The sequence below is a fragment of the Bos grunniens genome, chromosome 5 (genome assembly GCF_055505025.1).
Source record: "Bos grunniens cultivar Pamir isolate PY7600 chromosome 5, Bosgru_T2T1.0, whole genome shotgun sequence".
In the NCBI taxonomy this organism is placed as follows: Eukaryota; Metazoa; Chordata; class Mammalia; order Artiodactyla; family Bovidae; genus Bos; species Bos grunniens.
The window spans coordinates 57,915,699-57,939,093 of NC_141169.1; the positions used below are offsets into that span (position 1 = coordinate 57,915,699).

Sequence of the window (23,395 nt, forward strand, 5' to 3'; positions counted from 1 at the left end):
GATTGGTGCCCAGCTTTATGCCTTAGTCACTGCCAGCCAGAAAGGCCAGGCAAGAATGGAGGAAAAACTGAGCAATGTCTAGTTCTCTGATTTGTATCTGGGATAGCCTTGCCGCTCCAGTCAGGGTGTCTCTCATCTTTTCATCCACTACAGGGCCATGCCACATCATTTTTCGGCCCAACTTTGGAGCGCTACTCATCATTTCAGGTCAATGGCAGTGACGACATCCGCCAGATCCAGAGCCTGGAGAATGGCATCCTTTTTCTTACCAAGAACAACCTCAAGTATATGGCCCGAGGGGGCCTCATTATATTTGATTACCTGTAAGTGGCTTCTTACCTCTGGACTGGGGAAGGGGATCCCTTACAGAGTGGGAAGGGTAAAGGATTGGAAACTTTGGAAACCCTGGCCCCTGAGCTTTTCATCTCCCACAGGCTGGATGAGAGTGAAGATATGCACAGCCTGTTGCTGACTGACAGCAGCACTCTGCTCATTGGTGGGCTGCAGAACCACATATTAGAGATTGACCTGAACACTGTCCAGGAGACTCAGAAGGTACAAGTGGGACGCAGGCAGGGCCTGAGGTTATTGGGGGCAGTATAAACTGGAAATGCCTATGATGCTCATATGACCTTTCTGTTCCTTTGGTCTGTGGGAAGAATCATTCTCACCGGTTTCTCCCGCTTCCCTCACAGTACACAGTTGAGACACCTGGAGTCACTATCATGAGACAGACGAATCGCTTCTTCTTCTGTGGCCACACATCTGGCAAGGTGAATGACTAAGTTCCATTTTTCCTCCCACCTTGGGGCTCTGTTTCACCAGATATGTGATTGGGCTCTGTTTTTTACTCAATTCTGGGGCTCAGTAGTTGGGGAGGTGGGAGGAGTGAATTGAGTTCCTACTCAGCCATGTTATACTATGAGATTATCTTTGAGCCTGATATTTTCTGTGGTAAGTGGGGTATCTTAGAGGCAAAAGGGTAAACAAGTTCTCTTTGGGGTCCCTTCCAGATCATGGCTTCTCTTTTTGCTTTTTTTTGTGCTTTAATTGCCTGTATTGTGGTGCTAGTGGTATAGAACCTGCCTGCCAGTGCAGGAGACATAAGAGACGTGGGTTCAATCCCTGGGTCAGAAAGATCCCCTGGAGGAGGGCATGGCACCCCACTCCAGCATTCTTGCCTGGAGAATCCCATGGACAGAGGAGCCTGGCAGGGCTCACATAGAGTTGGGCTGACTGCAGCGACTTGGCACACACACATTGTAGAGCCTTAGTTCTTTTGGCAGGGGCCTCACAGGGTTAGGCAGATGGTGGGTCCTATTCCTGATAACAGTGCTGGCAGATAACGAAGATCTCTCTTCTTCAGGTTTCTCTGCGAGATCTCCGTACTTTTAAGGTGGAACATGAGTTCGATGCCTTCTCAGGGAGCCTGTCAGATTTTGACGTGCATGGCAACCTGCTGGCCACCTGTGGCTTCTCCAGCCGCCTTACTGGTCTGGCCTGTGACCGTTTCCTCAAAGTTTATGATCTACGCATGATGCGTGCCATCACACCACTTCAAGTTCACGTGGATCCTGCCTTCTTACGCTTCATCCCTACATATACTTCTCGTCTTGCTATCATCTCCCAGTCAGGTATGAAGGGGACATAGGATGGGATAAGAGTCGATGAATGAAAGAGGGGATCTAGGAGCAAGAAGGAGTGTACTCCCTGAAATTTTTTTGCTGGGAAAAAAGTAACCTTTCTAAGGGGTCTCAGGGTCTCACTTAGGTTTGGTAAGAGATTAGAGCTTTTATTTTCTCCCTGGATGTGAAGAGCACATATGCAAAAAATACAGGTAGAGCAGGCAGACAACTAGAGAACTGGTCTCCAGTGAGTAGCAAACCTCCTTGTGATTTATGGGAGGCACCAGATGGTATTTCCTCTTATCTCTAGGCATGGATTTGGGGCCCATCTTTTCTTGAACCAGGGGAAGAGAGTAGGAAGGGCATAACAAGATGGCTCCCTTTCACCTTCCAGGGCTCAGTGGGCTTCCTCCTCCCTCCTAGGGCAGTGCCAGTTTTGTGAGCCCACAGGCCTGGCCAACCCAGCAGACATCTTTCATGTGAATCCTGTGGGACCTCTGCTAATGACGTTTGATGTGTCAGCCAGCAAGCAGGCCCTCGCTTTTGGGGATTCTGAGGGCTGTGTGCACCTCTGGACTGATTCCCCTGAGCCTTCCTTCAACCCGTACTCCCGTGAGACCGAGTTTGCTTTGCCCTGTCTCGTGGACTCACTGCCGCCTCTGGACTGGAGCCAGGACCTACTGCCTCTTTCCCTCATCCCTGTCCCGCTCACCACTGACACGCTTCTCTCTGATTGGCCTGCTGCCAACTCTGCTCCAGCTCCCAGGTTGTACCTCCCATCTGGGCCAAAAGGAGGGAGGGGGAAAGGGCCAAGATACCAGGAGTCTCGGCAAGCCCTGTTACTATTCTCCTTCTTTCCTGATTGTTGTCTACTCTTAGTATTTTTTTTTCTGGTCCCTTGGGGATTGGGAATTGGATGGGCAGACACCACAGTCTTCAAGCCCTAGAACTATACTACATTATAGGCGAGCACCGCCTGTGGATGCAGAGATTCTGCGCACCATGAAGAAGGTGGGCTTCATCGGCTATGCACCCAATCCCCGCACCAGGCTGCGAAATCAGGTTTGTTCAGAGGGGAGAGGGTCAGCCCCCGCCCCAGCCCATTGGTGTTTCTCCTTTGTCTTTAGTAATTCTCCCTAGTTTTTGTTTTTAGTCAGTCAACAAAGGTTTTTGAAGCCTACTGAATTGGAAGTATTATACTAGGTGTTAGGGTTCAGATACATAAGAGATAGGGTCCTTGCTCTTTAGAGCTTTAGTGTTTGGTTGTTGAAGATAAGACCTATCCATGGCAGAAGTTATTTATGCTTTATCATTAAATGCTAAAGGAATGTTAGAAGCAGTCAGTGTTAGAGCTGTTTAGAGAGAAAAGGGTACTCTGGTCAGAGGCTAGACTGGTCAGAAAGGGCATACTCCACGAGGTGGGTGTTGAGCTGGAAGGATGAAAGACGGGTAAGTAGATAGTAACGGGAGCCTTTCAGGATGAGAGAACAGTGTTAGTAGAGGTCTCAGGAGGTCTAACTGACAGGGACCATGTTGGACCGGCTGTTAGTGTTGGGAATCAATGAGAAATGAAGTTTTGAACGGCCCTGGTTGTGAAACCTTGTGCGTACCAGTGTACAGCGGAAGCAGTGCACCAAAAAGGCCATGCTGTGGGGGTTAGCTCGGTGGCGGTGTGCTGGACTGAGTGGATTGGGGTGGGGGACCCACTGTGGAAGCATCGGTATCGTCCAGCTGTGATGAGGTAGGGTGATGGCAGTGGGAATGAAAAGGCAGCGGTGGATGCCGAAAACCCCATGAAATTATTAGGTTCGGGACTTGGTGATTGCTTCAGTGTTGGAATAAAAGGTAGGCGGGACCAAAGATCATTATACATCCAACAAGGGTACCTCTTTTTAAAAACCCTAGATTCCTTACCGACTCAAGGAGTCTGACAGTGAATTTGACAGCTTCAGCCAGGTCACTGAGTCACCAATAGGGCGGGAAGAGGAGCCACATCTCCACATGGTCTCTAAGAAGTACCGCAAGGTGCTGGGGGATACCAAGGAAGGGGCCCTCTGGGATGTGGGGGCAGGTTCCTGGGAAAGGTGGTCATCGGAGAAAGGATTGAAGGGCTCATTCAAGAAGCCTTTGCCTATCCCTCTGGACTTGGGAAGGGTCTGGGGGGAGGTTATGGTTACTGCAGAGATTTAGGGGGCTCTGAGGACATCTTCATCTTGCTCAGACTATTTCTGCCTCAGGTGACCATCAAATACTCCAAGCTAGGGCTGGAGGACTTTGACTTCAAGCACTACAATAAGACGCTGTTTGCTGGATTGGAGCCCCACATCCCCAATGCCTACTGTAACTGCATGATCCAGGTAAGGCTGGGTATTCCCACGACTGGAAGATGGCTACTGCTTTTCTTCTCTCTGGGCCCCTCAACCCCTCTTTTTCTAGGTCTCCCTAACCAAGTGGCCAAGTCCACTATAGTCTCCTCTGCCATTCTTTCTTGCCCCACAGCCTGCAAGTCCCCCATGAGCTCCTCTTCTTCAGTGGACTCAAGCTTTGTGTTCTCCACCATCTCTTAGCCTTCCCACCACTCCTTCTCCCTGTGCCAGTTGTCCGCATCAGATCTCCTGCTCTTCCCTCCAGGTGCTCTATTTCCTGGAGCCTGTGCGCTGTCTAATCCAGAACCACCTTTGCCAGAAGGAGTTCTGCCTGGCCTGCGAGCTGGGCTTCCTCTTCCACATGTTGGACCTCTCCCGAGGCGACCCCTGTCAGGTCAGTGCCTGGAGACCTGGGACAATAAAAGGGGAAAGGAGGGGGATAGTAGGCAGGGTCATCACTCTTGCCAGTAATCACAGAAGAGGAAATAACCCTTTTCCACCGACACACTTCCTGGATTCCAGGGCAGTAATTTTCTTCGAGCATTCCGCACCATTCCTGAGGCCTCAGCCCTTGGTCTGATTTTGGCTGACTCAGATGAGGCTTCGGGCAAGGGCAACCTGGCCAGGCTCATTCAGAGGTGGAACCGTTTCATTCTCACGCAACTTCATCAAGATTTGCAGGAGCTGGAAGTACCCCAGGCTTACCGAGGTGCTGGAGGCAGGTATGGAATAGTTAAAGTCACCACGGCAGGCCCCTCTGTGACTAAAAGGGTGTCCTGACTCCCTCAGTGTGCATATCTTGCCCTGTCCACTCTTAGCAGCTTTTGCTCATCGGGGGACTCTGTCATTGGGCAGCTGTTCAGCTGTGAGATGGAAAATTGCAGCCTCTGCCGCTGTGGCAGTGAGACCGTGCGAGCCTCATCCACACTGCTCTTCACGCTCTCTTACCCTGAGGGTAGCAACAGTGGTATACCCTGCAGCCGGGTTGGGGGGGTGCTCCCCCAGGTGTCCTGAAACATCAAGGAGAAGGGTGTTGGGGGGCTCACGGTGGGGATAGGGAGGACCTGGAGTGAAGCATCCAGTTTCCCCTCAGATAAAACCGGGAAGAACTGTGACTTTGCTCAGGTGTTGAAGCGAAGCATCTGCCTGGAGCAGAATACACAGGCCTGGTGTGACAACTGTGAAAAGTACCAGCCCACGGTGAGTGGGCGCTTGCCCTGGGCCAGAGTCCTGCCACATGGGGGACTCAGCTGTGGTCTCATCTGGGACAGACTAGGTCAGCACCACCATCCAGAGATCTCTAGTGGGTGGGAAGAACCCCAGTTGGAGGACGCAGATCCAGGCCTAAACTGTTCCCGTCCAGGTTTCTTTCCCAGTGGGCCTCCTGCCATTCCTTGTTTGTTTCATTCTCTCAGATCCAGACCCGCAACATCCGCCATCTGCCAGATATTCTTGTCATCAACTGTGAGGTGAACAGTTTGAAAGAAGCTGATTTCTGGAGGATGCAGGCTGAGGTCAGGACTTAGGTTGGAAATAGAGTGCTAGGAGTACTTTTTAGTTTTCTTCCTCTTTTAACCTCCATATATGATTCATGTTCTCCGAGGAACTGGATGTTTTCTCCTTGTGTGCAGGTTGCCTTCAAGATGGCAATAAAGAAGCATAGTGGGGAAATCTCCAAGAATAAGGAGTTTGCTTTGGCTGATTGGTAGGTATTGTCTGTAGAGTGGTCAAAGGATTGAACTACCCAGTGGCCCCTCTTGTCACTGGTCAGATCTCCTTAGAACAAATTTCCAATTCTCCTGTCCTGATAGGAAGGAACTAGGCAGTCCAGAGGGCATACTGATGTGTCCCTCCATTGAGGAGTTGAAGAATGTCTGGCTTCCTTTCTCCATTCAAATGAAGATGACCAAGAACAAAGGGCTGGATGTTTGCAATTGGACTGATGGGGATGAGATGCAGGTTGTTGAAAAACTGGGAAGAGGAGGGGGAATAAGGGAAAGAAGGTTGGGGAATTCCCTGGTGGTCCAGTGGTTAGGACTCGGTGCTTTCACTGCTGGGGCCCTGGGTTCAATTCCCTGGTCAGGGAACTAAAATCCCATAAGCCTTGTGGCATGACCAAAAAACAAAAGGGAGAGATGGGGCAGAAGCAGGGCAAGGGAAAGGTGGAACTTTTAGTTTCCCTTAGTATAGGGGGAAAAAGAGAATAAGGCCTAGTATTCACCAGCTATGGGCTTTTGTAGAGTGACTCAGTTCAGTGCTGGGAGTCATAGTTAGGCTAGGATGGAAAGAACCCAACCTGGTCCCCTATCCCCATCCCCCAAGCTCCCTGTCCTCTATCCCCATTCCCCTTCCTTCCCCACCCTTAAACTTAGCTTAGCAGCCTGGGTACCCCCCTCACAGTGGGGCCCAGCCAGGGCAGAGGAAGAGCATGGTGTCTATGTGTATGACCTGATGGCAACTGTGGTACACATCCTGGACTCACGCACAGGGGGCAGCCTGGTGGCTCACATCAAAGTTGGAGAGACCTACCACCAGCGCAAGGAGGTGAGTGAGGTAATACAGGGCAGGAATATTCCTGGTGGTAGCCACAGTGGAATCCCAGTTCTGTCCTCATCTTGAGTCTGAGCCAGAATGCTCTAGCCATCACTTTGGCATCCTCTGTATCTCCACAGGGTGTTACCCACCAGCAGTGGTATCTCTTCAACGACTTTCTCATTGAACCTATCGATAAGGTTAGTTGTAACACATTCCATTCCCCCTTGCATCTCCCCTTTCCCTGGCATCCTCATCCTCAGTACCCAAGAGAATGCCAGGCAGATTCAGGAGGAGGGATGGGTCCTCAGTAGTAAAAAGCATTAGCAAAGCTAAATATAGCACCTGAGTCCTTCTCTCTGACTTGGGATAAAGGGGAAGAAAGGCGTATATGTCGACCATTAGGTGCTTTTTCTTTTATAGCATGAAGCTGTGCAGTTTGACATGAATTGGAAAGTGCCTGCTATCCTTTATTACATTAAAAGGAATCTTAATTCCAAATACAACCTGAACAGTAAGTAGTATAGCATAGACCCAAGGGTGTGAGCAATAAGATTCATCTTCAGGAAGAGATCTGGAAAACAGCTTATTAGGATTGGCAACCAGTGTTAATATTTCCAGGGACAGTAGAGTGATTCTGCTCATCAGGCCTTAAATTTAGAAACTGGGGATCCTGAGGGTGTAGTGGGAACAGGTGATGAGGGGTGATATCTGAAAATGGCTAAGGTTATGATTTTGAGCTTATCTCCAAGTAAGGATCTCTTCTTTTGTGTGTGTGTGGTAATAAACTATATTATTCTAGACTTTCTTTTTTTTTAATTCTGGATTTTCTAAGGTAAAGTCCAAAGTGAAAATTTCACTCCTTTCTGTTTTGTTTTGTTTTTTTCTTAGCATATTTCCTGGTAATTTCTGATTTGACCTGTTTGTTGGCCTGTTCTGTTCATCAGACATGATCTTTTTAGTCACATGCTTCGATTACTGGGATCACAGTGTAGACCCAGTCTGTAGTCAGCCACTCTGGTTTCCCTCCCCTGGTCACTTCCCTCTCCACAGCCATCTGTCTTCTGGATTCTCCCCTCCAGTTAAGAATCCTATTGAGGCAAGTGTTCTGCTGGCTGAAGCCTCATTAGCACGGAAGCAGCGGAAAACACATACTACTTTTATTCCCCTGATGCTGAATGAGATGCCACAGGTTGGGGACTTGGTGGGCCTGGACGCTGAGTTTGTCACCCTTAATGAGGTAACCAAGACCAAAAGAGTGGGGTGTTAGAACATAACTCTGGGGAAATCAGGAGTCACAAGCATTTTTCTGGTTTCCTTATGAACTCTTATATAGGAAGAAGCAGAGCTGCGCAGTGATGGCACCAAGTCTACCATCAAGCCAAGCCAGATGTCAGTGGCGAGGATTACCTGCGTTAGGGGCCAGGGACCCAATGAGGGTATCCCCTTCATTGATGACTACATCTCTACCCAGGAGCAGGTATTAGGATGTGGATGTGCAAATGTGACAGACCCTGTGCTTCTACAGAAGGCCCTAGAACCTGGGGACGAATGGCAGGGGGAACTGTGCATTTCGCTTCTTGTGTGACTTGACCTTTTCTGTATCCCTAGGTGGTAGATTACTTGACTCAGTACTCAGGGATAAAGCCAGGAGACCTTGATGCCAAGATTTCCTCTAAGCACCTCACAACTCTAAAGTCTACCTACTTAAAGCTTCGTTTTCTCATAGACATTGGAGTCAAGTTTGTGGGTCACGGTCTGCAAAAGGACTTCCGGGTCATCAACCTCATGGTTTGGGCAGGGCTCTTTTAAGAGTCTTTCTTTGTGCGGGCCCCCCAGGGTATACATTGTGTTTTGGGAAAATGGGAAATTATGGATCCCCTGCACTCAGTATCCCACTGTTTTATCCCTGGCAGGTGCCGAAGGACCAAGTCCTTGACACTGTTTATCTATTTCACATGCCCCGGAAACGAATGATTTCCCTGCGATTCCTTGCTTGGTACTTTCTAGGTGAGTTCCTCTGCCTTGTACATCCTTGTGTGGAACAACAGCATGAAAATGTGTGAGAGGCCAAGGGGAATAGGGATAACCCTAAATTACTGGTGAGAGTTACAGGTGGATTTAATTAGCTTCAGTATCCCTTTTGTGCACTAGGGATGGTGTTTGGCTCTTTCCCTTAACGGCAGTCAGGGATTTTTTGTTTATTGAGAGTGGGGATATGAGTAGAGGACATATTCTTACCTTCCTTTGCTAGGTCCCAAACTATTCCACCTCTGCTTCCCCTAGACCTGAAGATTCAAGGGGAGACCCATGACAGTATTGAGGATGCCCGCACAGCCCTTCAGCTTTACCGAAAGTATCTGGAACTAAGCAAAAATGGCACTGAGCCTGAGTCCTTCCACAAAGTTCTCAAGAGCCTTTACGAGAAAGGTCGAAAGATGGACTGGAAGGTGCCTGAGCCTGAGGGCCAGACAAGTCCCAAGAGTAAGGCCTGGGATGGGACAGGGGAAACTGGCCTGGGTGGGTTGTGAAGATTATAGCCACCATAATAAGAACAATGAAAGTGAAAGTGAAGTCGCTCAGTCATGTCCGAGTCTTTTCAACCCCATGGACTGTAGCCTGCCAGGCTCCTCTGTCCATGGGATTCTCAGGCAAGAATACTAGAGTGGGTTGCTGTTTTTTTCCTTTGCCAAATAAGAACAATGGTGATGTTAAAACAGTACCACGCCAGCCTTCTGTTTGTAATAGAAAGCACTTAACGGTTTACAAAGCACTTATTCCTTCCAATATTCAGTGAAATCAGAAATCAGTTTTATTATTGAAGCTCTCTATTGGTCCTAACCTTCTCTTTCCCAATTCTAAAAAGTTTGGGGGAGGTCCATGCCTTTTTTTCTCCTGCATTTTTCCTTCATAAGAAATGTCCCAGGTGCTTTTTCTCCTGACTCACCTTAGGAGTCAATGCTCTTGGTTTTGTCTCTGACAGATGCAGCTGTCTTCTCTTCAGTGCTGGCACTCTGACCTCATGCTCTCCCAACGAACAGCTCCCTCCCTTTAGTGTTCTGTGGCCCCAGAACTGGGAGATGAGTTCTCAAGTTTGCTATACGCTGTATACTCCCAGAATTGGACTTGCTCAGGGTCTACAGATGGTGCTATTAATAGAACTGGAATGCAGCAGGATTGTTGCAGAAGGTCTAGGAGCCAGATTACTTTTTCATCCTTTGCAAAATAGTGGGCCAGAAACAGCCTGGAATTGACCCAGATGGAAAGTAATTCGTGTTCTTAATAATTATCCTGGGTAATTAATATACAGGTAAAGAAGCTCCTGGAACCAAAATGCTCAGTTCCTACTGAAGTCCCGGACACTGATAGGATACAACAGAAACTCAAGACCTAGCCTAAGTCTGGCTGCTTGAGGGTTGCCCAGAGGGGCCAGCATTTAGAGTCTGGTGGTCCCAGCAAACCAGTGTTGCCATCATCATCATTGCCAAAAGGGCCTTTGAGTCCTAGACAAAGCTTGGCTGCTGGCTTCACTCCTGCTGACAGCTGAGAAACCTGTCTTCCATCCACTCTCCTGTCCCAAGTTTTGTTTTCTTGCTATTTTTTTAAAATTCTTGTTTTAAACTGCATGTTTTGTAAAATAAAAACAAAAATATTATTGAGTGTCATCTATTTCATTAGAAATATCTGCATGTGGGGTTCTCTGACTTCAGCCTCCTCTCCTTTGTGTTGGCTTTTTATTGGGTTGGCCAAGAAATTCCTTCAGCTTTTGAGTAAAAATAAAGGACACATTTTTCATTTTCACCAATAACTTGGTTGAACAGCCATTTTGTTTCACTACCTTCTGCCATTTTTCAAGCAACTCCATAATTCCATTTTCCCAAAACTTTTCTTTTTGAACAAAGGACTGTTCCAGGTGCCTTGTACAGTCTTCCAGAGAATTGAAATTTTTTTCACTAAGAGAATTTTGTAAAGACCAAAATTAATGGAAATCCAAAGGTGCAATGTCTGGTGAATACAACAGATGCATCAGAACTTCCCAGCCAAGCTGGAACAGTTTTTGCCTGGTCATCAAAGCCTTGCGTTATCCTAATGGAAGACTATGTTTTTTCTGTTAATTCAGGACACTTTCCATTGAGTGCTGGTGTCAGCTGGTCTAACTGGGAGCAGTACTTGGAATTGTTTGGTTTTCTGGAAGGAGCTCATAATAGAGAACTCCCCATCCCACACAACTTCACCTTCTTTGTATAAGGACCAGCCTTTGGTGTAGTTGGTGGTGATTCATTTTGCTTGTGCTATGATCTTTTTTGTGTCACGTTATTGTACAGTATTCACTTTTCATTGCTCATCACAATTTGTTTTAAAAACAAGGTTTTGGAACTTCCCTGGTTGTCCATTGGGTAAGACTGCGCTTCCACTGCAAGGGGCACAGGTTCGATCCCTGGCCAGGGAAGTTCTGCATGCCTCCAAGTGTGGCCAAAAAAGAATACGGAACGTTTTCATTAGGGTTAGTAGAGAATCGCATGTGGAAATATAGCCAAGAAGGTAATGTTTTGGGGTTTTTTTTTCCACTTAACATATGTGGAACCCAAACAACAAAACAACCAAACTGGTGCAAATTATTTTCAATGTCTGATTTGGATTCTTTTAAAAAATCTCTTCACTGATTTGGATATTTTGAGTATGTCAGCTGTCTTCCCTCGTGGCATAACATTGATTGTTCTCAATGTCTTGATTGATTGCTATCAACCTCAACTGGCCTACCCAACCGTGGAGCATCCTCCAGCAAGAAATCTCCAGCCGAGATCTTTGCAAACCACTTTTGACACATTTCATCAATCACAGTGCCTTCTCCACACACAACACACATCTTTTTGCGTTTCAGTTGCTTTTTTTTTCTCTCGAAACAAGCAATATGCCAAAAGTGTTGCTTTCTTCTTTCATCTTAAATAGTAAAATGGCTACACAAAAATTAACCAATTTTGCTAAGTATTTTTAGTGCATGCTGATATGACAACTGTCACACTACAATCTAACAAAATTACTTCAAATGAAGTTAAAGAAAACTAAGCACTACTACAGACATCTTACATGAAACAAACCAAAGGAACTCTTTTGGAAACCCAATATTACAAGTGGAAAAAACTAAGTCAAAGTCTCACCCATGAAGATAAAATTCTCAAGTCCAAAATTCAGGATATTGGAGAAGTATGTCATTCCTGGGCAGTTAGGCCTTTGGTGTGCCTGCCTAGAACCCTAGGGTCGGATTCTTTTAAGAGGTGCAGTTTGGTTTCCCCGTTTTGTGCAAAATGTGAGTTGGAGAAACTGACAAACTACAGGTCCCAGGAATCTTAAAACCTGTAGCTACTAACAAAGTATCAGTGTGGTGATGTGGTGCTTCCTGGGAGATGTAGTTTCCCGGGTATTAAAACCAGGGATTCTCACTGGCTAGCCGCATTACCTTTCTTTTAGAAGGTCCGAGCCCACCTAGATTGGCGTGTGCGAGCCTGACCGCCTCCGCGCAAGACGTCAGGCTCTGACCCTGCTTCAAGCCACTCCTATTCTTCGGCTGACCTCTGATGGTCACGTGGAGCTCCTCGCCACGCAAGTCTGGGTCCTGCGATCCACCGGGGTCCTTGCTGTCTGGGAGCCACTCCTAAGCTGCCTGTTCGCGCGAGAGTTTGGAGGGGCGGGTTTGGGGTCGGTCTCCGGTGTGCGACGCGTACTGTAGCGCCTCTGAGCCCTGCTTAGGAATCCACTTAGGACTCGAGGAGCTGGCTCAGGCAGTCACCGGGGCACCCCGTGTCTGGAGCGCGCAGCAGCGCTCTGGAGAAGCCTGGACAGCCCCGCTCCCCCGCAGCCAGGTGCTAGGGTCGGGAGCTAAAGTGAGAGGTCGGCTGTCTTCCAGTGTCTGGGCCACGGCGGCGGCCCTGGGAGCAGAGGTGGGATGGATCCGAGTGGCACTGAGGGTCGGGGTTGGACTGGAGCGAAGGCAGTGGTGGGGTCTTTACAAAGGGGGCTGGTCCGCACGGAGGAATAGCTTATAGGCTGGAGGTGGGGATGCACCAGTCTTCGGTGCTGGGTCCAAATAGGCCCTAGTTATTTTGTGCTCTTCTCGCCAGTCAGCCACCTCGCTACCTCTTAGCCAGAATCAGCTACTCTCCTTGCCAGCAGCCCTTCTGTGCCTGTCATCCTTGCTTAATCCCAGCCACCAACCCATGACTGCCACATAGCCCTGTGATCCTAGGCAGCCACCGCTTAAGTACCAACATCTGAGGGCTCACCTGTCGACGTAGTATCTGGAACTAAGACCCAAGTCCCAAGCCTGCTCTCTCACACACTGCCCCGGGGCCTCCGGGACATCGAGCGCCGGAACAGAGGAGCCCCTTTGTGTCCAGGCCATTTCCTGGAAAGTAGACCCAGATCACACTGAGGCCTTTGTAGGCTTGGGATGAGGGATGAGGAGGGGTGGTGGTGGCGGGGATTAGAGGCTGACTGGGTGTCGTGGCGGGCGGGGCGGGGCGGGGGAATGGAGTAGGCTTCTCACATCTATGCTTTAAACCCAGGTGGAGCATCCCCATTGCGTCAAAGATGAAAGGCTGGGGTTGGCTGGCCCTGCTTCTGGGAGCCCTCTTGGGAACTACCTGGGCCCGGAGGAGCCAGGATCTACACTGTGGAGGTAAAGGCACAGAAGAAGAAATGGGAGGAAGCAGGGTGGGATGGGGAAGATAGAGCCTTGGAGAGGATGGGATCCAAGGCCTGGGAGAAGGATGAGTGGAAGCCCCTAGGTTGATTCCTTTCTCCCCTTACCCCCTTGCATCAGCTTGCAGGGCTCTGGTGGATGAACTTGAGTGGGAAATTGCCCAGGTGGATCCCAAGAAGACCATTCAGATGGGCTCTTTCCGAATCAATCCAGATGGCAGCCAGTCAGTGGTGGAGGTAATTTGACTGTTCCCCCAAATAGCTCACTCTAACTTTGAATGAGAACTCAACTAATGAGATATCTAAAAGATTGGGCTGTTTCATTTGGAAGAGGCTGGAGGCTTGTATCCCATACATTTGCTTCCCTGGCTCCCTAATACAGCAGAAATCCTAATACTTTGTAGAAGTTGTAGAAGTTGTTACAACTTAGCGTGCATGCAACTGTCTGATGCTCTCCTTTTAAGGGCAGGTATTAGCCTCATTTTAATACCAAATAAATAAATAAATAAATAACCTTACAGCCATAAGAATTAAAGAAATTCAAAGGAAGAGAACACATAGTGACCAGGGTTAATCAAAGAGGTCATTTATCTATAATTTGGAAAGACACCTATTTTATTTTTTCCGCTTGTATAATGAGGTAAAATAAGATCACATATTTGAATGGACTTTGTTGTTGTTTAGTAGCTAAGTTGTATCTGACTCTTTGCGACCCCATGGACTGTGGCCCTCCACGCTCCTCTGTCCATGGGATTTCCCAGGCAAGAATACTGGAGTAGGTTGCCATTTCCTTCTCCAGGGAATCTTCCCCGACCCAGGGATTGAACCCAGGTCTCCTGCATTGGCAGGTAGATTCTTTACTGCTGAGCCACTAGGACTTCAGAATTACACAAATCATAATGGTTTTAAATTGGAGAAGGCTTTTTAGAGTAGGTTGTTCAAGATAGATTTGGAAGGAAAAGTAAGGGTATAAATTATTAATGTACAGAGGTAGAAGAATATGACCCAAGGCTGAGGACATTTCTAGGTGCCTTATGCTCGCTCAGAGGCCCACCTCACAGAGCTGCTAGAGGAAGTATGCGACCGGATGAAGGAGTATGGGGAACAGATCGACCCTTCCACGCACCGCAAGAACTATGTACGTGTCGTGGGCCGAAATGGAGAATCCAGTGAACTGGACCTACAGGGCATTCGAATTGATTCAGACATCAGTGGCACCCTCAAGTTCGCGGTGAGCTATGGGAATGGGTAGCTGATTCTTGAAAATTAGGGGAGTTATTGGAGAGCCCAAGTGGAAATTTGAGTTCATATCCTTCTCCTCCTCTCTGGAGGTGGAGACCAGAGGCTTCCCCTTGCTGGCTTCTCTCACTCCTTTCTCCCTTGGGTTGACAGTGTGAGAGCATTGTGGAGGAGTACGAGGATGAACTCATTGAATTCTTTTCCCGAGAGGCTGACAATGTTAAAGACAAACTTTGTAGTAAGCGAACAGGTAAGCTACGGTCACTTTACCTCCTGTCCTCACATCTCTGTGGAACCTGGCGCATTTTCTAGTGTGTGTCCCACTCCCTGTCCTCCAGCACCCCCCAACACCTCCTCCTCCAGCCTACTCTATGAAGTTAACTTAAGAGTTACTTATGGCTTAGGGACTTGGGTTGATCCTCTGCATTCTCTTCCTATCAGCTTTCAGAATTTGTGGCTCCCTCACCTGAGATACATCGAGGGGAGAGGATGATGGGAGAGTTTTATCATTTTAAAGTCTATTCGGGGGGGTGGGGGACTTCCCTGGTGGGCCAGTGGTTAGGACTCTGCACTTCCACTGCCGGGGGCATGGATTGGATCCCTGGTCAGGAATTAAGACCCCACATGCCTTGAGGTGTGGAAGAAAAAAAAAAAAAAGCATATGATCTGAAAAATGGTGGTCAGTGTGTGTCAATTTGTTTTGGGGTATTTTCTTGATAGTGGCATATATCAGCGTGAGAGTGGCATTTTCTTTGAAACTGTCATGTGCTATTTGCAGATCTATGTGACCATGCCCTGCACATATCCCATGATGAGCTATGAACCACTGGAGCGGCTCAGACTGACAAGCTTGATGGATCACCCCCAGGAGGGGAAGAGGGTAGCGATGCCTTTTATATTATGTTTTTACTGAAATGAACTGAAAAAATATGAAACCAAAAGTATGAACTGTGTTGTCTTTTCATGCCCAGAATTGGCCCTTACATTATGCTTGAAAATAGGAGATTCCAGACAGGAAGAAAAAAAAGGGAAGGAAAGGAAAAGCTTTGGGAATTGTATAGAGCTAAGGTAGAAGGGCAGGAGGAGAAGGGGACGACAGAGGATGAGATGGCTGGATAGCATCACAGACTCAATGGACATGGGTTTGGGTGAACTCCGGGAGTTGGTGATGGACAGGGAGGCCTGGTGTGCTGCGGTTTATGGGGTCACAAAGAGTTGGACACGACTGAGTGACTGAACTGAACTGAAGGTAGAAGGAGCCTGAACCATAATTCTTTTGTCATCTGAAATTGCTGATGGACTAACAAACTGGATAAGCATTTATTCAGTGCTTACTCAATATAATGTGTTTAGAGTCTAATTATTGTGAGAAGAGGAACCTCTGTGTTTAAGCTAGGGAACATGAATAAGTGTATAGTAGTATAGGGCTTCCCTGGTGGCTCAGTGGTAAAGAATCCACCTACAGTGCAGGAGCTGCAGGAGATGTGGGTTCAATCCCTGAGTTGGGAAGATCGCCTGGAGAAGGGAATGGCAACCCACTCCAGTATTCTTGCCTGGAGAATCCCATGGACAGAGGAGCCTGGTGGGCTACAGTCCATAGGGTCGCAAAGAGTTGGACATGACTGAAGGGACTTAGCATGCATGCATGCATTCATGGTAGTATAGGATTCTAGAAATTAGTTGTATTCATACTGATGAAACATAAGATAGAGCGCAGTCCTAAAGGAAATGGATTATTTTATCTTCTGTACCCTTCCAGATGGAGGGATCAGCAAGAGCAGACAGGAAAGGGCAAATGGTTGTGATCATCTCAGCTGACAAGTAAGGGCTTTGTCAGATAGGGAGAGATGAGGTAAGAAATGCTATTGAAGGAAAGGTCTTGCTTTCAGATTCCATGCCAACAGCAACATGTCATCTCCATCCCTAGCTATGGCCAATGTGGACTATAAGTACACTACAGTGTGGACTACACACACTTTCTGTGCGTAGAGATTCTGTCCTGGGACACAGGATGAAAATGTAAAGGATACTTCTTTGAGGAGCTTCTAAAACACCCTGATCCTAAAGTGGCTGTCTCAGGGTTTGGAATGGAACATCTGTCCCAGGGAGAAACACCTGTTACTAAGGTTTATTACATTTCAAAGACTTTTTAAAAATTATTTGGCTGTGCAGGGTCTTAGTTGTGGGAACTTTTACCTGCAGCATATGGGATCTAGTTCCCTGACCAGGGATTGAAACTGGGTACCTAGCATTGGGATTGCAGAGTCTTAGCCACTGGACCACCAGGGAAAGCCCCATTTCAAAGACTTTTTAAACTAAGCACTTTAGAATCTAAGGGCCCTTGGAGGTCATAGATACCCCCAAGGTCATCTTGCAGGTTCACTTCTGCAGATGAAGTAACTGATTTTACCGATAAAGAAACTGAGGCCCACAGAAACCACAGGTCCTCAAGTTCTGTATTTAGTGGCAAAACCGAATCTATAAGCTAATGTTCCCAAATGTCAACTGATCTAATATAGCTGTGAAGTAGCTTCTGTATTAAGTCTTTTTTTCCCCTCTTCATACCTTGCACTAAGCCTGGCACATGTTCAGCAAAGCTTTCTTGTACCAGAAATCCCTATGAAATCTAACTAGCTCAGAGCAAGCACCCTGATACTAGTTGACAACTAAATTCAGGGTCAAGTGCTAACTCTTTCTCTCATCAGTCATAAGAAATGTATCCTGTCAAATCACTTTTCTAGCTGTTACTACTAAGCGTTATGTCTTCTGTGATGCAGGTGAATAATGTTCACATGCTTCATTCCCCTATGAGTATCCCCAGGATTCTGTCCATCGTCTGCTTGCAGTCTGAAAAGTTCTTCCTCTTCCACCAGAAAGTTTCTCAGAAACATAAGTGAGAGTACTCTTATGGGGAACTCAAAACTCTTCTAATTTACACACAAAAAAGATATTTACAAATTTAAATAAATAAAACAAGTTACTTGTGATGTGCCTCATTAGTTTGTCAAGGTACAGCTGTTAAGAATGTTCCAGACCAAGAGTTTTTGCCACTGGGACACAGGCATGTGTCTCATATGGGAAAGAGTGGATCTTATCATCCTTGACTTGATCCTCAGAAGGTCAGGAGGATATATTTTGCTTATCTCTCAATTCGTACCACAGGTTAGCACAAGGAACCCATGAATTTTTCTGAACCTTTCTGGAGGCTACTAAAATTATTCTAGCCTAGTATTTGGTAGAGCATATACTCAACCCTGGCCTTCCCTGGTGGCTTAGACAGTAAACAATCTGCCTGCAATGTAGAAGACTGGGGTTTGATCCCCTGGGTTGGGAAGATCCCCTGGAGAAGGAAATGGCAACCCATTCCAGTATTCTTGCCTGGAGAATTCCATGGACAGAGGAACCTGGTAGGCTACAGTCCAGGGGGTCGCAAAAAGGGGTGGACACAACTGAGTGACTCACACTTTGACTTTTCACTTTCATACTCAACCTCATATTATATGGTTACACCCTAAATTTTACATGCCTTCTAAATGAGTTTATCAGAAAAATGTTAGCATTTAATGCAACATTCCCAAAGACAATGTGATAGCCTTGTTTCTTTTGTTTTTGGTTTGGTGAAGCTTACAGGATTTTAAGAAGACTCTTGAGAGCCCCTTGGACAGCAAGGAGATCTAACCAGTCCATCCTAAAGGAAATCAGTCCTGAATATTCATTGTAAGGACTGATGCTGAAGCTGAAACTCCAATACTTTGACCACCTGATGCGAAGAGCTGACTTATTTGAAAAGACCCTGATGCTGGGAAAGATTGAAGGTGAGAGGAGAAGAGGATGACAGAGAATGCGATGGTTAGATGGCATAACGAACTCAATGGACGAGTTTGAGTAAGCTCTGGGAGTTGGTGATGGACAGGGAAGTCTGGCATACTGCAGTCCATGGGGTCGTAAAGACTGAACTGAACTGATAATAGTTTTAGTTCCCCAAACAAACTCAGGTACTTGGCAGTGACTGGACTGCCAGGGAATTCCCAAAGACAGTGTTAAATGAGATCCAGGGTGACTAGGAAAATGTATTGTGTGAAAATCTAGTCTATGTTTTAGAGGATTTTTTTTTTTTTGCTGTAAAAGGATTCTAAGCAGGAACAAAAATCCTTTAAATATAAGACAAAAATGAATAATAAGGGAAAAATAAATATTTTACTTATATAACACACTTATTTAATCTTTATAACTCTAAGAAATACTAGATATTACTCCCATTTTGCAGATGCAGAAAACAAGCTCAAAGAGGGTTGTGGTAGCCAAGGCTTCATCCCCAGTGATCACCTCATGCCTAGGCCAGTGGAGTCTTCATATAGTCCCTAGTGGCTCTGTAAAGTAGTACTTCTTTTATTTGTTTGAAAACTACCTTCAAGTTTGAATGCAAGCCCTCTGAATCTAATAATGTACAGTGAAAAAGCACTGTATCCACTTTTCAGCCTTTTTCCAGCCTGATTATTCCTTGTAAGAAGTCCATTCTATCCCCTTAGTCTTCTTAGGTGCTAAATGTTTGTCTCTCCTACCTTTATTACCTGTATACTGGGAAGGTCATCATTTATCATGTATTTCAGGTATGAGTGTACAAAGGTTTTACAGGATGAATGAGACTATAGTTCTTTATCTTTTTGTTTGTTTAGTTCCCCTACCAGGGATCAAACCCCTGCCCCCTGCATTGGAAGTGTGGAGTCCTAATTACTGAACCCCAGGGAATTCCCTATAGTTCTTATCTTTTAAAATATCTTTAAACATACCACTGAGCTAATGTGCCCAAGAGACAGTTAACAATGACTCAAAGTCCCCTTCCTGAGTTGCAGCTGATAATATACAGTCATCATCATATAAACAATACAGCTTAGTAGTTACAATACAGCTTCTGGAGTGAGGCCAACCTAGGTCTGAATTCCAGCAATGCCAATTATAAGCTATGATCCTGAGTGGGATACTTTATCTAAACCTTGGGTTCCTCCTATGTAAAGATACTACTATTACCTACATCCCTTAGAGTTGTGAGGATCAGTTAAGGTAATGCATGTGCCACATTTACACAGTATCTGGAAATAGTAAGCACTCAACAAATTTTAGTTATTACCTATTTAAGTAAAGAAGTTTGGTTTCAGTTCAGTTCAGTTGTTGATTTGTGTCCAACTCTTTGCGACCCCATGCACTGTAGTACACCAGGCTTCCCTGTCCATCACCAATTCCTGGAGCTTGCTCAAACTCGTCCATTGAGTCAGTGATGCCATCCAACCATCTCATCATCTGTTGTCCCTTCTCCTGCCTTCAATCTTCTCCAGCATCAGGGTCTTTTCCAATGAGTCAGTTCTTCCCATCAAGTGGCCAAAGTATTGGAGTTTCAGCTTTAGCATCAGTCCTACCAATGAATATTCAGGCCTGATTTCCTTTAGGATGGACTGGTTAGATCTCCTTGCAGACTCTTGAGGGACTTTCAAGAGTCTTCTTCAACACCACAGTTCAAAAGCATCAATTCTTCAGCACTTAGATTTCTTTATGGTCCACCTCTCACATCCATAAGTGACTACTGGAAAAACCATAGCTTTGACTATACAGACCTTTGTCGATAAAGTAATGTCTCTGCTTTTTAATATGCTGTCTAGGTTTGTCACAGCTTTTCTTCCAAGGAGGAAACATCTTTTAATTTCATGGCTGCAGTCACCATCTGCAATGATTTTTGGAGCCCAAGAAAATAAAGTCTGTCACTGTTTTCATTGTTTCTCATCTATTTTCCATGAAGTGATGGGACCAGATGCCATGATCTTAGTTTTTTGAAAGTTGAGTTTTAAGCCAACTTTTTTACTCCCCTTTTTCCCTTTCATCAAGAGGCTCTTTAGATCCTCTTTGCGTTCTGCCATAAGGGTGGTGTCATCTTCATATCTGAGGTTGTTGATATTTCTCCCTGCAATCTTGATTCCAGCTTATGCTTTATCCAGTCCAGCGTTTTTCATGATGTACTCTGTATATAAGTTAAATAAGCAGAGTGACGATATACAGCCTTGACGTAGTCCTTTCCCAATTTGGAACCAGTCTGTTGTTCTGTCTGGTCCTAACTGTTTCTTCTTAACCTACATACAGATTTCTCAGGAGGCAGGTAAGGTGTTCTGGTATTCCCATATCTTTAAGAATTTTCCACAGTTTGTCGTGATCCATACAGTCAAAGGCTTTAGCATAGTCAATGAAGCAGAAGTAGATGTTTTTCTGCAGTTTGGTTTACTGATGAATTTTTAGGGTGTATTTTTCTACTTATCCTTGGCCACCAGAGGGCACTATTGCCCTTGTCCATTTTAAAGAGGTCATTCCCAAGGTCAAGATGACCTCAATTCTGTCTTCTCTCCCTTGTCCCCTCCAGTTTTTCAGACATGTAGCTGTATTTGGACCTATAATTCACTTGGCTGCTTTATTCATGCTAATCCTTCTCCTTTAACTTTTTTCCCCACCTCCCCAGATCCCAGATAGCTTCAGAGAAAAGACTCTAAGCCAGTTACTGAAAAATACCATTCAGTCCCTTTGATCCCTGGGTTTTCCCATTGATCTTATAGCAATGGATGTCAGGACTGAACAACCTTAAAATAAGTCTGTTGCAGGAAGGTGGACTGTTTCCAGGGCCCAAAAAGTGTCTCTTGTCTAATATTCAGAAATGAATTGTCTGAGGAGACACACATGCTGACAAAGCAAGAGACTTTATTGGGATTGGGTACCTGGGTGGAGAGCAGTAGGGTAAGGGGACCCAGGAGAATTACTCTGCCACGTGGCTCAAAGTCTCAGGTTTTATGGTGATGGGGTTAGTTTCTGGCTTGTCTTTGGACAATCATTCTGACTCAGGGTTCATCTTGGTGGCACACGCATTGCTCAGCCAAGATGGATGCCAGCAAGAAGGATTCTGGGAGGTGGTAGGACATGTGGTGTCTCCTCTTAATCTTTCCTGAACTCTTCTGGTTGGTGATGGGCTTATTAGTTCCGTGTTCCTTAGTAGGACCTCCTGTCATAAAATAACTCACGCAAATAGTTACTATGGTGCCTGGCCAGGGTGGGCAGTTTCAGTCAGTGTGTTTCCCCTAACAAGTCCATAAAGGCCTCATGACACTAGGCTCCAGGACACTGTAAGTATTATTATTCCCCACCCTTCCTCTCATCATTAGAGTTCCAGAACAGGTTACCCTCATGGCCACTCAGTAATTATCCTTTTGGTAGACTCACCCTAAGAATGCCTTCTGTCTGTCCGGGCACTAGAGTTCAGTCCTCTGGTCTGCAGGCTAGTCTCTGTGGATGATTAACCAGAGAGAAGAAACTAGGTCAAACTATTCTAGGGTTAGGAGGAAATCCTCTGTGAGATGCTAAATTGGGAGCAAGTATTGATCAGTGGAGCTTTGAAGTCACTGAGGAGATAGCTAAGTTCAGTGCTCCTCTGGGGCACTATTTATGAAGTTCTTTCCTAGGATCTGATCCCCAAGCCAAAGAAGCATTGCTTGGTAGGTGTAAAGCTAAGTATAAAGAAATCTGGCAAGAGAAAATGACTTTTCTTTCTCTCTTTCCAAGTTCAAGCTATAAACTAGGTTCTTTATAAATGAGATCTAGCTAAACCTGGCTTAGATGGTACTGAGACCTCTGAACTTTGTTACTTCTATGTAAGGAGATAAAAGGACTGTTCATCTGGGTGTAGGTCAGTTCCTCTCTGCCCTTGGGTCAATGACAGTGATAGCTTATAGAGGTAGAAAGGTTCTAAGTTCTTGTCTACCCAGAATAATTAGTCAAGAATGATATAGAAGATCACTTCAGTGCCATGGTTCATTTAACGGTCTCTGGGGAGCACAGGATAAGCGTATATAGAAGACAGACAAATACGTGTAAAGGCCCAGAGGCCCTATGAGAGTAACAGGAGTGATGTAACAAAAAAGGAGGTGATTTTGGGTGAAGGGTTGTTCTGCAGCTCCTGATCTTTTGGTTATATGTGGTATGGACTGGTTGTGTGGGATTATGTGACTGGAGTGGCAATGAGACTAACGCCCAGGACCCAGAGGCTCTGGACCGCTCTGGAAGCCCTCACATTAAGGGGGCCTTTGTAGGAGTTGCTTTGTCTGATACTCGGATGGTAAGGAATCGGCCTGTGACGCAGGAGACCTGGGTTCTGATCCCCGGGTCAGGAGGATCCTCTGGAGGAGGGAATGCCAACCCACTCCATAATTCTTGCCTGGAGAATTCCATGGACAGAGGAGCCTGGCGGGCTATAGTCCATAGAGTCACAAAGAATAGGACACGACTAAGCAAATAATACTTCGTAAGACTTGGGTTTCCTAGCACTAATCACAGAACTGACAGCTGGCGAAGACCACCCGATATTCAGGTTCCTGCATTTGCTTTCCTTCTCCACATTTTGGGATCTGTTGGTATCTGTAATACCACGCCTTCTGCTTACCTCAAATGATTTCCAAGTAGCTAATTCTGGCATCATAGCCTGTGTCCACATGATGTCACCTCTATGGCCATTAAGTCATTAACCAATGACATTGATCAAGAAAGCATGCCAATGGAGTAGGATCAGTTGCCGTGATATTAAGGGGTTGGCTTCGGAGGACCTTTCAAAGGTCAAAGGCCTTGGAGCTTTTTTTTCTAACAGCCACCTTACAGTTAACCCTAAACGTGTTAAGGGCAAGGGGAAAAGCCTAAGAAGGAAGTTAACTGAGTTCTCAGGCACATACTTAACCACCTACACGCTTCTCCCCGCCCATCCACCTTCAATTAGCCCACCTGGAACGGTCCAATCCTCCCCGCCACAACTGCTGTCAATGGCTTAGGACCCGCCCCCCCCACGCACACTGGACCAATGGCCGAGCTCGAGGCGTGTCCCCTGAGAGGGGGCGGGAGCGGGTTCCGGGCGGTAGG

The 23,395-nt window shown here is 46.4% G+C and overlaps 2 protein-coding genes and 1 long non-coding RNA gene across 36 annotated transcripts in view; 2 read left to right on the forward strand and 1 right to left on the reverse strand.

Moving 5' to 3' along the window:
* PAN2 (poly(A) specific ribonuclease subunit PAN2) overlaps positions 1-10,178 on the forward strand; it is a 14,001-nt gene extending 3,823 nt beyond the window's left edge. For 4 of the 28 annotated variants that reach the window (XM_086400510.1, XM_086400531.1, XM_086400512.1 and 1 more), the window contains exons 3-26: positions 154-323; positions 435-555; positions 696-773; positions 1,367-1,634; positions 2,049-2,391; positions 2,591-2,687; positions 3,531-3,650; positions 3,863-3,982; positions 4,257-4,385; positions 4,514-4,713; positions 4,810-4,958; positions 5,085-5,191; positions 5,407-5,505; positions 5,623-5,696; positions 5,803-5,950; positions 6,392-6,544; positions 6,664-6,723; positions 6,947-7,037; positions 7,606-7,763; positions 7,860-8,003; positions 8,135-8,314; positions 8,440-8,533; positions 8,810-9,007; positions 9,507-10,178. In XM_086400510.1, coding sequence (XP_086256636.1) covers positions 154-323; positions 435-555; positions 696-773; positions 1,367-1,634; positions 2,049-2,391; positions 2,591-2,687; positions 3,531-3,650; positions 3,863-3,982; positions 4,257-4,385; positions 4,514-4,713; positions 4,810-4,958; positions 5,085-5,191; positions 5,407-5,505; positions 5,623-5,696; positions 5,803-5,950; positions 6,392-6,544; positions 6,664-6,723; positions 6,947-7,037; positions 7,606-7,763; positions 7,860-8,003; positions 8,135-8,314; positions 8,440-8,533; positions 8,810-9,007; positions 9,507-9,541 — 3,336 coding nt within the window. In that variant the 3' untranslated portion in view covers positions 9,542-10,178. Of the gene's footprint in view, positions 1-153; positions 324-434; positions 556-695; positions 774-1,366; positions 1,635-2,048; positions 2,392-2,590; positions 2,688-3,530; positions 3,651-3,862; positions 3,983-4,256; positions 4,386-4,513; positions 4,714-4,809; positions 4,959-5,084; positions 5,192-5,406; positions 5,506-5,622; positions 5,697-5,802; positions 5,951-6,391; positions 6,545-6,663; positions 6,724-6,946; positions 7,038-7,605; positions 7,764-7,859; positions 8,004-8,134; positions 8,315-8,439; positions 8,534-8,777; positions 9,008-9,506 lie in introns of all 28 variants that reach the window. The other 24 variants (XM_086400520.1, XM_086400534.1, XM_086400521.1 and 21 more) reach the window with 16 other exon arrangements.
* LOC147372049 (uncharacterized) overlaps positions 1-23,320 on the reverse strand; it is a 25,849-nt gene extending 2,529 nt beyond the window's left edge. Inside the window, exons 1-3 of one of the 3 annotated variants that reach the window (XR_015163910.1) lie at positions 22,929-23,320; positions 21,713-21,775; positions 1,027-4,401 (exon numbers count right to left, since the gene is read on the reverse strand). This is a non-coding gene — a long non-coding RNA (uncharacterized LOC147372049). Of the gene's footprint in view, positions 1-1,026; positions 4,402-21,176; positions 21,495-21,712; positions 21,776-22,928 lie in introns of those variants that run through there. The other 2 variants (XR_015163911.1, XR_015163909.1) reach the window with 2 other exon arrangements.
* On the forward strand, positions 11,922-15,402 carry CNPY2 (canopy FGF signaling regulator 2). 5 transcript variants are annotated; one of them, XM_086400588.1, is made up of 6 exons: positions 11,922-12,124; positions 13,087-13,199; positions 13,344-13,459; positions 14,250-14,453; positions 14,615-14,711; positions 15,240-15,402. In XM_086400588.1, exons 2-6 carry the CDS (start codon positions 13,112-13,114, stop codon positions 15,281-15,283), a joined length of 549 nt encoding a protein of 182 aa, XP_086256714.1. In that variant the 5' UTR covers positions 11,922-12,124; positions 13,087-13,111; the 3' UTR covers positions 15,284-15,402. The 5 variants fall into 5 exon arrangements, with proteins under 5 accessions (XP_086256714.1, XP_086256713.1, XP_086256715.1 ...); XM_086400587.1 differs by having other exon boundaries at positions 11,924-12,220; XM_086400589.1 differs by having other exon boundaries at positions 11,941-12,187.
* Positions 23,321-23,395: the final 75 nt, after the last annotated feature.